Raw genomic sequence first — 15575 nt, 5'->3', positions numbered from 1 at the left:
GGAGAGCGCTGGCCGCCACAGACTCATAAAACATCCTCAGCATTGTCTGGCAGATGCTGAAGGACCTCAGCCTCAAACTCGCTCATCCAAAATTTATCTCCAATCGACCTTGTTCACACCCTTCATATTACTGGAGTGGCTTCACTTCAGTTTCTCAGTCTTGTTGAACCAAAGCTAATGAATGACCCCTGCATGATGTCACCATGCTAATTCATAACAACTGCCATTTTTCTTTGCTTTTGGAATGCCAATATGATTAAACACCATGTCGAGGCCAACTATCAATCTACGCCTTCATAATCAGCACTAAAGGGATTGAGCAATATATAGCATAAACAAACACACACACACATGCAGTATACATGCCCAGTACACACATGCACATGCACTCACTGGCATATTAGTGTGCTGTAGCATTAGTATTGGGTGGTAGAGTTATGGGAGTGTTTTAACAGTGTAACGTATGAGCTTTGACATCCTGGAGATGACAAAGTGCAGAATCGTTTACAGTAGAAGGCCCTCACATTCTGTTAATGCCATGCCATTTACATGCTAGACAATGTACCCACATTTACTCACTTGCAAGATCAATAGCTTCACAGTACGGCATGCATATAGCTCTGATATGAAGTCCTTGCACCTCTGAACCCAGAATAATAATCTCTGAAATCTTAAGAGAGGACGCCCCCTCATCTGCAAGAGAAGATTCCTCCTCCTTAAGGTATGTGGATAGATACCATATAGGTAAATTGTTAGTTTGACGGATGTTGAGGTGGCATTTACATTAAAGTCCAGTGATCATCAGGGTTTTAAATGACAGGTCGATATGGCTGAGAGCTTTCAGGCTCAGTCGCAGCCCAACATTGATCCATTGACTTATGGATTAATGGGAACACTGATGATAGCCCTCAGAGAATGTGGTAATGACAAACAGTTCAAACAAACACACACACTCACATACACACAATCTCAGACAGGCAGGTTTAGGTGACCTCTAAGCTTCTAAGTTGAGCCTATGCGGACAGAGAGGACGTCAGGGATGTCAAGTGAGACATTGTGGTGTGAGACAGTCTGACATCGACCTGTCTGTCAGATGTCTTATCCCCACTTCATGTGGGAGCTAATGTCAAAAGTTGACAGGGAGCTTTTTGTGTGTGTGTGTTTTTCCATACATGAACTATATGATATGTATTCCATCAACACAGTTTGGTCTAAATAGAAACCCAAGTTGCCCTGCCAGAGTTGAGTGATATTAAATTACGTTTACTGTCTTTTTGCTGTATTCAAATTGCAGAAAAATGCACTTTTGATTTAATGCAGTGTAGTGATCTACAATATGTTGGTTTTATCGCAGTTAATTTAATACAGATCTAATTTATATAAGTATATACATATGAAGGTGTATAAACAAATTACACTTTAAAAATAACTGTGTTCTGAGTGAGTTTTGGAATTTTTTTGTTTCTTAACTCAAGCCTCTATATTAGAGCCAGTACTGAATATAGACCTGGAGTGATGGCAGGTTGATGTCAGGGTCCCGCACTCAAGGCTCATCTGCTCAGCAACGAACACACTTGTCTACACCTACTGTATATATATGTTAGTGCTCGGTGCTGGTGAGAGGTGGGTAAGATCGATAAATCTGAACGAGATGCGTGCATTTGTACCCTCCCATATTACACACACACACACACACACACACACACACACACACACACACACACACACACAGTCAGTCACCCACCCTTCCCCCTGTCTTCACCTGTCTGTAGAGGTAAACACATGCATTTAAATCAGTTGTGGGGTGCCGTGGTAACAAAGACAAATGATGTTGTATGTAATATTTTTCTATTAACATAAAGTAATATAAAGTGAAGGGCAGTGGTGTATGGAGGGAGTTAGGGGCTAATGTCCCGTATCAGATGTGGACAATGTCAGGGCTGCATACTGAGCAGTCTGTGTCCTTCTCTCCTGCTGTGTGTGTGTGTGTGTGTGTGTGTGTGTGTGTGTGTGTGTGTGTGTGTGTGTGTGTGTGTGTCCTGCTCTTTCAGGGGGCTAGAAGGCAGTGACACACTGGGCTGCCAACGCTCGTATTATTCCCACTGCCTTATTAACCCCTCTGCCCTCACCCCTCTCTCTCTTTTCTGCTCTCTTGAGCTCCTCTTGCCCCACCTCTTGTTTTCTTGTCACAGGCAGCACCACATACTTAACTTATGTCATGGAATATGACATCAAAGTTTCTCCTTCTCTCTAACTCTTTTCCACTTGTTCTCTTGCAAAAAAAAAAAAAATCCTTATTATCCTCCTTTGTGAATATTTCCCACAATAACAAGTGTTGGAAATTGCCTGAAACTCTCTTCTCATAGATGGTTTTGTCAATGTTAGGGTGTTTTTACTCAAATTAGGAACTAATGATTATTGCAATTTCCAATGAACAATCAAGACTTTTTTTTGGCTTTTTAATATTCAGTCTATACAGTGCCATAAATAAAGACTTATGCCTGTCACAAATGACCAGAGCAGCACACTAAAAACAAACAAATAGGTCACATTAATAAATACAATTAATTTCAATGATAGAAAACAGAAAAATAAGAAGATCTGTGAAACTGTGATATCGATAAATTAATTAATCAAGAATTTGATCATAATTTGCAAAAAACAGCAACAATTTAGAAGAACTGGTTTACAGTGCAGATTATGTTCCATCAGGTGACATTTTGGTAACTGTACCTTCTTCAGAGTTTGAAAAACGGATGGCTTATGATCATTTAACTTTCTGTGGGTATACAATGAATTAATTCAATTTTTGTACCAATGTGTGTCTAATTGACTTAAAACAGCTGCTCTGTGCATTGCTTCCACTAGTGAACCCCACCTTTTGTTCAGGATGAAGACATCTCCCTACAGGAATGTCATTCATATCCTTGTAGTGTGAGGAAGAGGGGGATATGGTATCCTTGTGTGTGTGATGAAGGATTCCATCTCTGTGTATCAGTGTGTGAGCTATGATGAATGCAGTACACATTTGGACTGACAGCCACAATACTGATAACTGATCTAATATTCATGTTTTTACTGTAACACTACGACAGTGCTACTCCACATCCAGTTGTCAGTGAGTTCACCCTCTGTTGTCAGTCATGTTTTTCAGGGTGTGCGTGTGTGTGTCTGTATTCATGCAGCACGGACATGTTTGTGTGTGTGTGTGTGTGTCCATTATTATCTTCCTTATGCTGTGGGATAGACAGGAATAGTGAGCTGGTCCTGTTGAGCCTGGTGGGCATATGGATGGGATCCACTGTAATCTACTGTAAGACACTGCTATCTCTGAAAGGCTCACAGAACGCCAACTCAGCCTTTATTCACACACATGCACACACACACACACTCTCTCTCTCTCTCTCTGTCTCTCTCACGCACACACATGTTCCACTAACACAAGGGGTTTTCAGGGGAAGTGAGTGAGTAGTTTCAGGTCACCAGCTAGATCCCAGTAGCAGGATGCTGCGTCAGCGGGAACAGCGGTGAGGATGTGATCAGAGCAGCCTTCGCTGTCCTTAACTTCACCGTCTGTCCCACACAGAGTCACACACACACAAATACATGTTAAGAGGAATATGTAAAAACACACATATGGCTCACGGCAAAATGTGTTGTCCAAATATTCCTGTGTGTATGGCTGATATCATCTTCTCCACCATCTGAGACATCATCACAGCACACATGTAGGATAAATATTAAACTGATCTCCACTGAACAGTAGGACGGCTCTCTGAGTGGTGTTGCTACATCAGAAGTAGAGCGATATCTGTTTTAGGGCTTTCCCTGCCTTTGTTGAGCAGCAGTGTCTGGATCAAAATGAATATTCATTCATTAGACTGAGGAGATGTTAGCACAGGGAAGGAAAAATGTCTAGAGGGCTCGTTCTTTATCATTCTCAGTCTCTATCACAGACTCTCTCTCTCTCTTGCTTCTCTCTTCACATCTAATACTTCAAGGACGGCAGTTAATTTAAGATCTATTATAAATGATTAATTCAATATTTATGAATATTTTAAACTTCCTATTAAATTACTTTGTATCTGTTTAGCATTACATCTTTCCGGATTTTTTATGTATATTCTCTCAAAGAGACAAAACTGTTACTATTACTATACTCTTTCATCCTCTGCAATGCCTCATGCGAGATGTGTTTTTCCTTTGATGTGTTTCACAATTAAACCAATGTTATTTCTACCATCATCCTGCAGCAGATATACAGTTTGTGCATGTGTGTGTGGGCATACAGAAGAAACCCAGTGTGTGTGTGTGTGTGTGTGTGTGTAGAGTTTGCTCCACTGACTGTCGGTGTTAAGAGATAAGAGTGGAGGAAAGTCTCCTTTCTTCTCTTTCAGGACCATTACCTTTCATTCCAATCACAGAGGAGAGCCCAGGGGAGGAGGAGGGTCCCTGTGCGGGCGGGGGGTGTATATGACTCTGTGTCCTGTGTGATGCATACAGTATGAGAAGAGTAGGGGGTAGGTGACTGGTACCATCATGTTGTAGTGGGCAGTGTACCGATCACAGTTTTTTTAATGTTCTCATTAATGACCCTTTATTCAGTATCTTTTCATTTGTTTCCATTTAAAAAACAATAAGTTAGAAAGACATGAATGTTTGTATGAATCACAGAACATACACATTTTACTGTAGCTGCACTTAAGACAGCATGTAGCAAGAATTTGACTTCTCATGCATGCCTGGCTTATTTTAAGTTCAACATGATTTGGCTTTTAGCACAGTTATAGTTTTAACAATATTGGTTATCATTTCAGAGGCCATTCAAGATTCTTTATTGCTTTTTGTTTCTGTGGTAAATTTTACTTATACATACATAATTACAAACTTATAAACATCAACATTTCAAGATTAAAACGATATAGAAAGATATAGAAAGACATGACAAATGATTATATGAAGAGGAACGGAGTGAAAATTAAAGCTCCTGAAAACTTTGTTGTAAAAAGTATTTCTCTATAAAATGTATTATTCATTAGTAAATTAGCAAAACTCTAAGTTAAAATTCTGGAGGAAAAACATGCTTAATTATTATTTATTGAGAGTTTAACACTCAAAAGGCATATCTGCTTCTTTAGGGTGCTAAAGGGTGGTTTGATCAGATTTGATTGACGGTGATCTGGACACGTAAGCAAACTACTAAACCACTGTCGTCAGATTTCAATTCCAATGTTGCTAAATCTTGATTAGCATTGCTCACAGAAAGAAGCTGATGGAGAAAATATGTTTTCAGGGGCCTTTTAAATCAAATAAAACAAGTTTGACAGCAAGGGTAATTAAAATGACAGTAGAATAAAATAAAATGGATCAGATACAGAACAGAGAAACAAAGTGATGATGTTTATAAAAGTCTTGAAGAAAATAAGAAGATGTTGCAGAATCTACAATCTGGTCTGCTCTTCTCTGGCCCTGACAGCAGAAGCCAGGTCACAGTTATGGCTCCATCTTAGTGCAGATTCATGGTATTTTCTTGAGGCCTAATGAGGTTTATATTGTGCCTGTGCCTGTTCGCCCCACATCTGTATCACAGGCTCTGATCACAGTTGTTCACAGTAAACAGTGTAGCTGTCTTGAAAGAATAAAAATTCAGTGCAAGTTTCTGTTTCTGAAAACACCCACATGGAAGGAACCGATGTCACGCAAACAGTCAATATCTTCTTAATTGATCAAATTCTTAATGATGATAAAAAGATAATTGTATAATGATTAACTTACCAGCACTGATTCACTTCTCAGTTGGTGAACATAACTATAATATTAAGTTCATCTATGTTTTTCACATTCACAGCAACGTGCTTTAAAGAGACAGAAACTTGCCTGCTACACTTGTGATGATGTAAAGACAGGCGGTGATGTCATGCAATTAGAGGAAGCTACGTCTGAATCGGGTATCCTCCTCCTCCCTCTCCTCTGGCTTTAGACTGCAGTACCATTGTACAGGAAGTGTGGTTGATCTCCGAGAGCCTGATCAGAGCGAGAAATCGATCAGAAAGCAATAGATCTTGTGGGAGGGAGGTATTGATCCCTCTACCTTCTCCCATCTTTGTGATAATCTGCAGCGTGGATAGATTACTGATGTCTGAGGAGCACTTTTAGAGATAATGATATCTCTGCAATAGAAATAAGTCTGACATTTAAAACTTTCATCTACCTGTGATTTAAGTCATTTTCTTAGTGTCATAAAACATGGGGTATTTCATTACTGCTTCTTAAAGAAGAAACACTGTATTATGCATTTTTCTGTGGCAATTTTTTCTCATCATTGAGTATTTTTCTCTTTTCTAAACTCTTTTTTGTTTAGAATTTTATTTGAAAAAGTACAGGTTTGACTATTTTAATACATCTGAAAAAGTACAATCTTTTTTGGTTTTGTGATCAAATTTTTATTATTAGCTGAACTGAATAAATGCAATACAGCAGTGAATAGAAGTAATAAAACAAGACATTGTATTTATAAGGACTGGTCAGTAAAGTGTAACAATAATATGACAGACCCACAAAAAGCACACATATGAAGTCACTCTAAGACACTATAATAAATGCAAATGAATATACATACCCAGACATACATCTAGACAAACATACATACACCTACACACAGCTTACCCACAACCTACCTTAAAAAAAGTTAACATATACTCATTACATAAACACATATTGTACATACATACACATCTGCTGTAAGGAACATAAAGTGATAACTGATAATGTAAATGGTACTGAAATAAGCAGCTTGCTTCAACCCTTATATATTTAGCCAGTATTATGACACTGAAAGATATCTACAACAACTAGTAAAAGAAACAGATTATGAAGCCCAAACAGGGAACAATGAATTAAGAAAGACTCACATAGAAACAGGACCAGAGAGGGAGAATCATGATTAAAATAAAAACACCTACTGTTGAGCTTTTTGTAATTGAAGCTGTGCTAGATATTTAAGACATTTAATCAGTACAGATGAGGACAGGGGGAGAGATATGTTTAATATGGTGGACAGATTTACTTTCACCACTCTCCAGAAATCAGTTACACCAGGGCATTTTCCAAATCATATGATAAGAGGTACCAACTGCACCTACAGTATATGGCATAGTGTACAATTTGGGTCAACATTAAGCTTTGTACTATGAAGTTTACATTGAGTCATATACGTCCTGTGAATGAGATGATGAAATGAATTTGTTGATGGTCAGTGTTCCTGGACGACTGCTTTACTGTATCTCAAACACTATCCCAGTCAAAACCTGGGACAAGATCAGAGATATCTGCCCACCATAATGAGTTTACTGGCAATGGGATATACTCTATGTTTTCTCCAGGATATAGCCATATTACTTGGAGACAATTCCTCTTATTCCCCGAGTCTCGTGTAATAATACTTTGAGCAATGAGTGCTCTTTAAGTGGAGCCTGCTAAGGGACCCCATAGGTCTTCATGGCTGTCCTCTGCTGTAGGTAGAAATAAAAAGTGGAACATTAAAAATTAAACTGGATCGAGGTCTTTGAAAGAGTATAGGCCCTTGTCCCCAAAGATGTTACCAAAAGAATGTATCCCCTTGTCATACCACTGCCGGCATTGACCAAACTTAATTGGGCTCATGCCATTCAACAATCCATCATTATTAAAGACAAGAGAATAAGGTTTTCTGTTCCCCTCCAAACTGCAATTAGGTCAGACACAATGGGACCAAAGCGGAGTTTACATTTATTTAAAGAGGTATTAGAGATCATCCAACTTCAATGGGATAACCAGATTCTCCTCCAGTACATGCCGTGCAACCTTTATTATCATGCTACCTGACCAGAGGACGCCATGTGAAGGCCCAACGGTACAACCTAAAGTTGGGAAGTGAAAGTCCCCTAGCAGGTCTGTCTCACTGCTTTGTGGATAATTTGAGATGAGGGTGCTTGCTGTTACAAACGAATTTAGTAATTATACGCTGTAACCTGTCCCAGAAACGAGATGTAGGTGGCAAAGGCAACACTGAACTCACAAAGTTGATTTCTGGAAGCACCTTCATTTTAATAAGAGATATATGAGATAGAAGAGAGTTTGGCTGTGTTCTCTGTTTTTCAAGATCACAAGTGATCTTAGACAGGGTGTTCTCAAAGTTGATTTTCACAATGCTCTGCTATGATGGAAAAATCTCATTGCCCAGATATTTAAATTGTTTTACCACTGGTATATCTGAGGGCAGTGTTATGTTTCTTATCAGGTCATTTCAGGGTAAAAATGATGACTTTGTCCAATTTATTCTGTACCCCGACATATCTGAAAAGGTACATTCTTTAGATATTTGTATTTTCTTGGTATTTGTTCTGTGGATTCATTTTATTAACTCTATTTCTACTTTAATTTAAAAAAGACTAGACTATTTTCATAACGTGTATTTTTTTTTTTTCTTTTACAATTATTGGTGCTTGATCATTTTTTTCCCTACAGTGATACTGGTAGGAATATTCTACAGTTGATCACCAAGCTGGTGTTTTTATCCACAGCTTTTGATGTTGAATACACTTTCTGTTAAGGTGAAGTGGAAGGTATTACCAATAGCAGGGGGACATTTTTTGGTGCTAAACATTATTGAAAACATTGAGAAATATTACATGATTATCAACTCAACACCTCAGCACTAGAAGAAGAAGTCATTCCTTTACTCTGTGGTTTCTTCATTCACTCACTTCGGTTCGTTTGTCTTCTTGTCATTGACTTAAGTAAGGGAAACTATGTGATCTGGATCTGTGCTCCTGTTTGTGTGTGTGTGTGTGTAGGGGGCTTTGACATCATGTAAGAATGACACCAGTGATGTGTGACCATGGGTCAGCCAGGTGACAACAGTGAAGGCTGATTTACTAAAAGGACAGGAGCATCAGAGTAGAACCTGACCACACATCCTTCACTCTGTCAGACAGATAAAACCCCCTCGCTCCATCTCTGAGAGAAAAAGAGTGAGCGAGAGCGAGAGAGAGAGAGACCCTCATCTGTCCATTTTTAGGACATGGCACAGCTGTCTTTGTCTGTCTTTATCTCCATGTCAAGATGTCCCTCTTCCCATGTCATCTTCTCAAACAGTGTTCAAAAATACCAGATTTGGCCTTATGGAGGACAACTGGATTTCTATGTGTGTATGTGAGTGTGTTCACTAGCACGCAGGTATGTTTCTGTGGAAGCTCATACAACATGTGTGTCCACTTTGAATGGATTTGAATTTATCCATCCTTCTACCATGCTCATCTTGAATGTAAAGTTGTGTGCATGTATGTGTTATCAATACGCCCTTGTGCCTTAAGTATCTTAATCAATAGCCATATGATTATCCATGTAGGGGAGGTATAAATGATTTAAAACAGGGCGAGGGTGACGGATGTTTGCTTTTCACATTGAAGTTAATGTCAATAATTAATGCATGTGATTAATCTGTCAACAACGTCACATGTAGGGAAGGATGAGAAGGGCGTAGTGCTGGTTTGTACGTGTGTGTGTGTGTGTGTGTGTGTGTGTGTGTGTGTGTGTGTGTGTGTGTGGCCTTGACCCCCATGATTCCCCACAAGAGAATGCAGCTCTGGGACATGATGACAGTCATACCTGTATGTACTGATGGCAGTACTATTATATATACTGTATATAATTTGAGGTTTTACACGTAAGTCATTCATCAATAACCAGCAGGATGGACACATGCTGTACATACCAAGTTGATGATGCAGTCAATAAACAAGAAATAAATGACAATCACAAAAGTAGAGCCTTGGGTTGAATTTTTTGGATCCTTTCTGGCATTAAATAAATGAAATAATAAGTAATAAATGAATAATAATAAATGAAAAACTAGAAACTTAAAACAAAACAAAAAATCATCTTCAGCATTTCCGTAGTACAATTTCTTGTTATATCAGCCAGTCTGATTTATTGTTCTACCTCTGGCGTCACTTTAGCACACACAGAATGCGTCATATAAACAAAAGAAGTAGTCATGGTAACAGTAGCCAGGAAGCGTTCTGAAGAGTTTACGTGTGACGACGCCTGGAAATAGGACATTGGCGTATCCTGATGAGTTTACACGCATCATTCTGAGATTATAGGCAAAAAGATGCAGCCAGTGTGTGGTCTTACATTGTAAATAATTAGTGAAACTTGAGGTATCCCAACGGCACTAATACACAAAAAAATTACAAAAGATACCCAGCCCTGGTCTCATGCTCAAATACACAACTTTCTACAGCTTCTTCTTAACTTCTCTAACTTACCAAAGTCAAAGAGCGAAATGAGAGAAAGGTTTAGCGATTCAATGATCCTATGCATGTTTCTACAGTATATCCTCCTTACACACACACTCTCTCCCTCTCCATCTGTGTGTGCACATGGAGGAGAAGCCTATCTTGCCTGCTATCATTTCCTGAATGACCTCTGCTTTCAGTCTATGATGGATTGTATTGCGCACATAGACATTAATTTTCCTGAACCAGGCAAAAAAAAAAGCTTTACTCACAGGAAGAGCATGTTGGTACAAGGGTAATTCCGTAAAACAACAACTAAGATACATCAGAGAGTCGGTGGTATCAACAGTAAGACTGAGAGACTTTACACACCTCCCTCTCCTTCATCTCCTTTTCACTTTGAGTCTGTCTCTCTCTGAGGTATAATCAAGTACATTTGCTTGTCTCAGTAGTTAGTATCAGGTATTTACATGCTTTCTCCTGTGAGTGTATGAGTGTGTGCAGTGTTCAGGTAAGTTGCAGCTGCTGTCTCAGTGGTGCTGTCTTCTCATTAAAGCAGGTAATGAGCTCAGTCACATCCACCTCTGCAGGTCACCCCCACGAGAGAGAGACAGAGAGAGAGAGAGAAAGAGAGAGAGAAAGGATTAGAAACAACAGGGAGTGTAGGAGGAAAGAGCAAGGTATGCTGTGTGTGTGCGTGAGGGAGACGAGGGAGGGAGAGAGAGAGAGGGGATGTCTTAATCGTGTCACCTGCCTGCCATTCCACCTGACTGCAACACCTTTGGGTTACTCCCTGTTTACACTGGCATTCTCTCTGCTCTGTGTGTTGCATAAAGACTGGGAAAGGATGATAGGGGAAAGCAGGGGAGGGGTTTAGATGAATCCGGATACAGTAGAGAGGGTATCTGTAGGTGGAGGAGGGACAGAGACAGAATGAGGTTGGCGAAAGGAAAGGGGGAGAAAAGGGTTAAAAACAAGCAGGAGACTGGTGGGAGAGGGAAGTGTTAAAGAAGAAGGCGAAGGAGTGGAGGAGTGGGGAATAGAGGGAGTGTGTCTTCCCAGGAGTGAGCAGGCTGTCTTGTCGAGTAGTTCATCATTGTGTCCCCGGTGACTGTGTCTGTGGCCTGGCCCCGCTGTAGCTATAATAAGACATAAATAAGGAACAAGACTGCCTTATCTACACTGTGGCCCCCATCTCTTTCGCTCTCCTTCCCCGTTTTCTTCCTCTTTCTTCTCGCACACACACTCACCCTGCAGCAGCTGTAGAGTTGTGCTTTTAAGGAGTGTTTTTCCACCATGTTCGCCATCACCGCTATCTGATGACCCACAGTCATGATGAACACAGAGCTCACACACTGTTGTGGAGGCTGCCTGTCTTAGCCACAGTACTACAAACAACATGTCCATCAGTCTTTGCAGCAGCTTTAAACTGCACAGTACAACCACAAATAACTGCATGCTTAGATCAGGCTTAGGCTCCTTTTCATGTGATGGCATATGTACTAATTCAAGTAAACAACATATCAATGTGTTTGTGACTCACTGGACTTTATAGTCTTTGCTGAGTTTTGTAATAATTACAATTTCTGTGAGATATTGCAATTTTTTACATATGCATACATATTAATCTTTGCTATTTTGCTTATCTTGTGTATTTAGTAGATTGTCTGTAACATGCCAGACCTATAAAGAGCCAGCGTGAAACCAGGTTTGGTTTCAGAAGTAAGAAAAAGTCATTAAAAATCACACTGACATTTCTAACAATGCAAATTACTAAAAATCCAGCCCTAGAACATACCCTTACTCAACAGTATGACATGTGATTCAGTCCATATAACAGTCTGTTGTTTATTCCATGTTTCTGTTTTTAGCTGCATTTAATGACACCATTTCCCATAAGTCCTAGACAATTGCAGGTTAAATGCAATGTCAAGAATTCAGCTCTCTACTGTGGTTTATAAATTATACAATTTGAATTACAGCAACGACACCTTCTAGTGTCATCAACCATTTTTCACTTGCTATCAACAGAATAACGTGTACATTCCAACAGGTATCACTTTGTTTCTCTGTTTGCCTTGTATTATTATTCCCAACATCTGTACTGTAACCCCTCTTCTGTTTTCCTAAGACACTGCTGTTTTTTCTTCCCTGTGTGTGTGTGTGTGTGTGTGTGTGTGTGTGTGTGTGTGTGTGTGTGTGTGTATTTGTGTTGATAAAGGTGCTATATCAAGTGGAGTTATTAATGTGTGTGTTTATTAGTCGGATGTGTGGCTTCATTGGGGAGTTGGATCTCAGTTGATGTCTCACTTTTGTTTACACAACATAACGCTGCTTGACTCTGTGTCAAGCATGCCCGTGTGTGCGTGCACAAATGTTTGTGTGTGTGTGTGTGGGAGTGAATGGGGGGAGAGGGAGAAAGTCGAGTCAGAGCCAGAAAGCGAGAGAGAGAGAGAGACCCCAGGAGAACGGGGTTTTTGCAGGGGCTCTGGTTGTTCCTGCATCATTACCCCGACTGCAGACAAAGCCTACTTATGTCTCTCTTTCCCCTCCCCATCCATACTCTCACTCACTCATCCACACACACACACATACACACAGACACATACAGCGTACAGTGTGTGTCAACAGAGGCTGAGGGAGTCCTGCACAGGGGAGTAAAGAGGAAATACGAGAGAGGAGGCGAAGGAGGGGATGCAGAGAAAGGAGAATGGAGAATAGATTTATGAAATGAAGCATTCCAAACAGCACTATCTGCCTGCTGTGAGAAACACCTTCCATAAATCACCACACAGTGGCAGAAAATAGAGCATTTGGTTGGGTTCTTGTCTGTGTGTGTGCATGTGTGTGTGTGTGTGTGTGAGAAAGAGAAAGAGGGATAGAGCGGGAGAATCTTTTATTCCCGTCACTGGTCTCAGTGAAAACTATAGTGGAAGGTAGTGTTGCAGGTGATACGAGTGTGTTTGTGTGAATATCAGCGCGAACATGTTCAGTCACTTGTGTGCAGTTGTTTGTTAGATACTGCCCTCCCACAGGGTATCTTTACAGAGAGCATGATATAAAAAGAGACAGATAGGCGAAAACTGAAAGAGAAAGGGGAGAGGGAGAGCTGAGTACAGTAGCTCAGGGGGATCTCTGTCTGGGTCAGAGACAGAGGAGTCAGAGAGAGAGAGAGCAGACAGAGAAAAAGGCGACGTACTGAGAGGAGAGTTTTTCTTCAGGTGAGTTGTTCTGTAAGTGAATGCTGATCTGCCCCGATCCTGTCACTGGGAAGAACGCCGGGTCGACTGCACTGAGAATACAAACAGCACCTCACTGAACGCACACACACACACACACACACACAAAAACACACACATGAGCGCACACCCTGAGCAGCATCTTTCAGAGCTATTCAGATTCAACAGTGGAGCCAGTGAACTATTCACCTAGCTGTTGAACACATTCACAGCTTATTAAGTGTCTTTGCCAACCATAGAAAGGCCAAGGATGTAATTTGCCAGTCACACACTAGTTTCACAGTCTGTCTCTAGCGCCCATCTAGCATCCTTAAGTCCTCAGAATGAGACAATTAGTGCTCAGAGACAAGGCCGGTGCAGTCAATGGACGTGGAATGGCAATGTGGGTAGAGACAATTTAGCAGAGGAATACATTGTGACGGACGAAGAAAGAGTGAAAAAATGAAGGAGAGACAGACAGAGAGTCGGGGAATGGTCTCTTTTAGATTCCTTAAGAAGCTAGTGGAGATACAGGATGAGCAGAGAGACACTTTTATGGGTCTGACAATGAAAGGCAATCAGATGGGAGTGATATGAAATAAGAGAAAGCCAGAGCATGTGTTCAACAGCAGACTCATTTAATGAAGCTCTTTTGCTGATTGCTAGTGGAGGGGTGGAGAACAGGAATAAGTGATTTAAACGAGCGGAGGAAGAAGAAGTGATTCATGTATAAGATGCTCATGGATGTAAGGAAACATCAGGAATTATTTTGTCATTTAACCCCTCCTGCTTTGCTGAATGGACTTTAATCTGACATTTTAATTTGTGATTTTACAAGTGAAAATTTGTGTCTCCTTATAATGAGCAAGTCAGTCACTTGTTGAAAGGAAAATAAGACTTTAAAACTCAAAATGATTTGTTAATACTGCATGTTCTTGAAGTGTTACTTACTCTGCTGTACTTTATTGCGTGACTTCACCAAATCCCGTGACTGGTCTTACAGGGCTTTGGACAGTGGGCGGTAATGTAGCATGCAGCTGAATTAAAGGGGTTGGTATTTAATTGCGGCCCACAGATGGCCTCATACATCTTTAGATCATTTAAAGGGGCGGTGGGCTGAGTAATGTGTGTGTGACACGGCGCTGTGTTTTATAAGAGAACTCCTATTACGCAGACTGCTCTGTAAAGAGACACAGTCAGTGGGGGAGAGGTGTGGTTAAAGGCCCAGTTTGTAATTATAGTGTGACACCCTTTGGTTTAAACTGTGTCACCCCACCGTTGGCTTTGTTTACATGTAGACTTATTAAAGGAGATCAAAGTAATTTTTTCTCTCTCGAATAGACCTAAGCAAGAGCTAAGCAGTATGATATTCAAAAATGATTAAAAAATAAATTAAAAGAAATAAATTCAATGAAGGCACATTTAAAGAGAAAACCCATCCGTTAACACTTTTGCATTTCACTTGCTTTCCATACTATGTTATCAGTTTGAGACAAATAAAAAGAATGTAAAACATGATAGAGAAAAAAAACAAAAAAGGAATCGACAGCCTATGAATAAGCAGCAAGAAAACAAGAGGAGGGGTTTGAATGGGGGAATGAAAATTAAATGAATGGAGAGAGAAGCTGGAGGAAAAGATGAGGCCAGGGATGGAGGGATATGGAGATGGTTAAGCAGAAATGAAGTGAGGGATATGTCGAGGGGTGTGTGTTTGTGCTGGAGTCCCAGCTGTTATCTCCCTGGGGGTTCAAACAGCTGTCATGCACTGTAATAACACACACATGCACACACACACACACGCTTGCTTTGTTCTCTTTCCCCATATCTATACATCCCCTTTTTATCCTCAGTTTCCCTTTTTTTATTTGCTTTTTGTTTTTTTTTTCTTTTAACCCAATATTGGGTTCAGCCTCTTCTGTATATGTTCTTTTTTTTCCTGTCCACATTTCTCTCCTTCTTGCTTCTACACCCCTCCCTTTCTCAGAGAGATAGGGAAGGAGAGCGGGAATGATGGTAAGGAAGGGTGAAGGAAAGAGAAAAGAGGCATGGGAAGCAGGAGGACAGCCCTTTCATGTGT

The 15575-nt window shown here is 40.4% G+C and overlaps 1 protein-coding gene across 3 annotated transcripts in view; it reads left to right on the top strand.

The window, feature by feature from the left end:
• The window catches only part of wwox (WW domain containing oxidoreductase), a 137957-nt gene that overhangs the window by 95625 nt on the left and 26757 nt on the right, over nt 1-15575 (top strand). The window contains exon 9 of one of the 3 annotated variants that reach the window (XM_042410592.1): nt 8835-9074. The exons of the other annotated variants lie outside the window; for them this stretch is intronic. Within the exon in view, the coding sequence (XP_042266526.1) occupies nt 8835-8876 (42 nt within the window). The 3' untranslated portion in view covers nt 8877-9074. Of the gene's footprint in view, nt 1-8834; nt 9075-15575 lie in introns of those variants that run through there. 3 annotated transcript variants of the gene reach the window in all.

The sequence above is a fragment of the Thunnus maccoyii genome, chromosome 5 (genome assembly GCF_910596095.1).
Source record: "Thunnus maccoyii chromosome 5, fThuMac1.1, whole genome shotgun sequence".
Lineage (NCBI taxonomy): Eukaryota > Metazoa > Chordata > Actinopteri > Scombriformes > Scombridae > Thunnus > Thunnus maccoyii.
The sequence above is the reverse complement of the archived record's forward strand: the minus strand, read 5'-3'. Positions and strand labels throughout refer to the sequence as shown.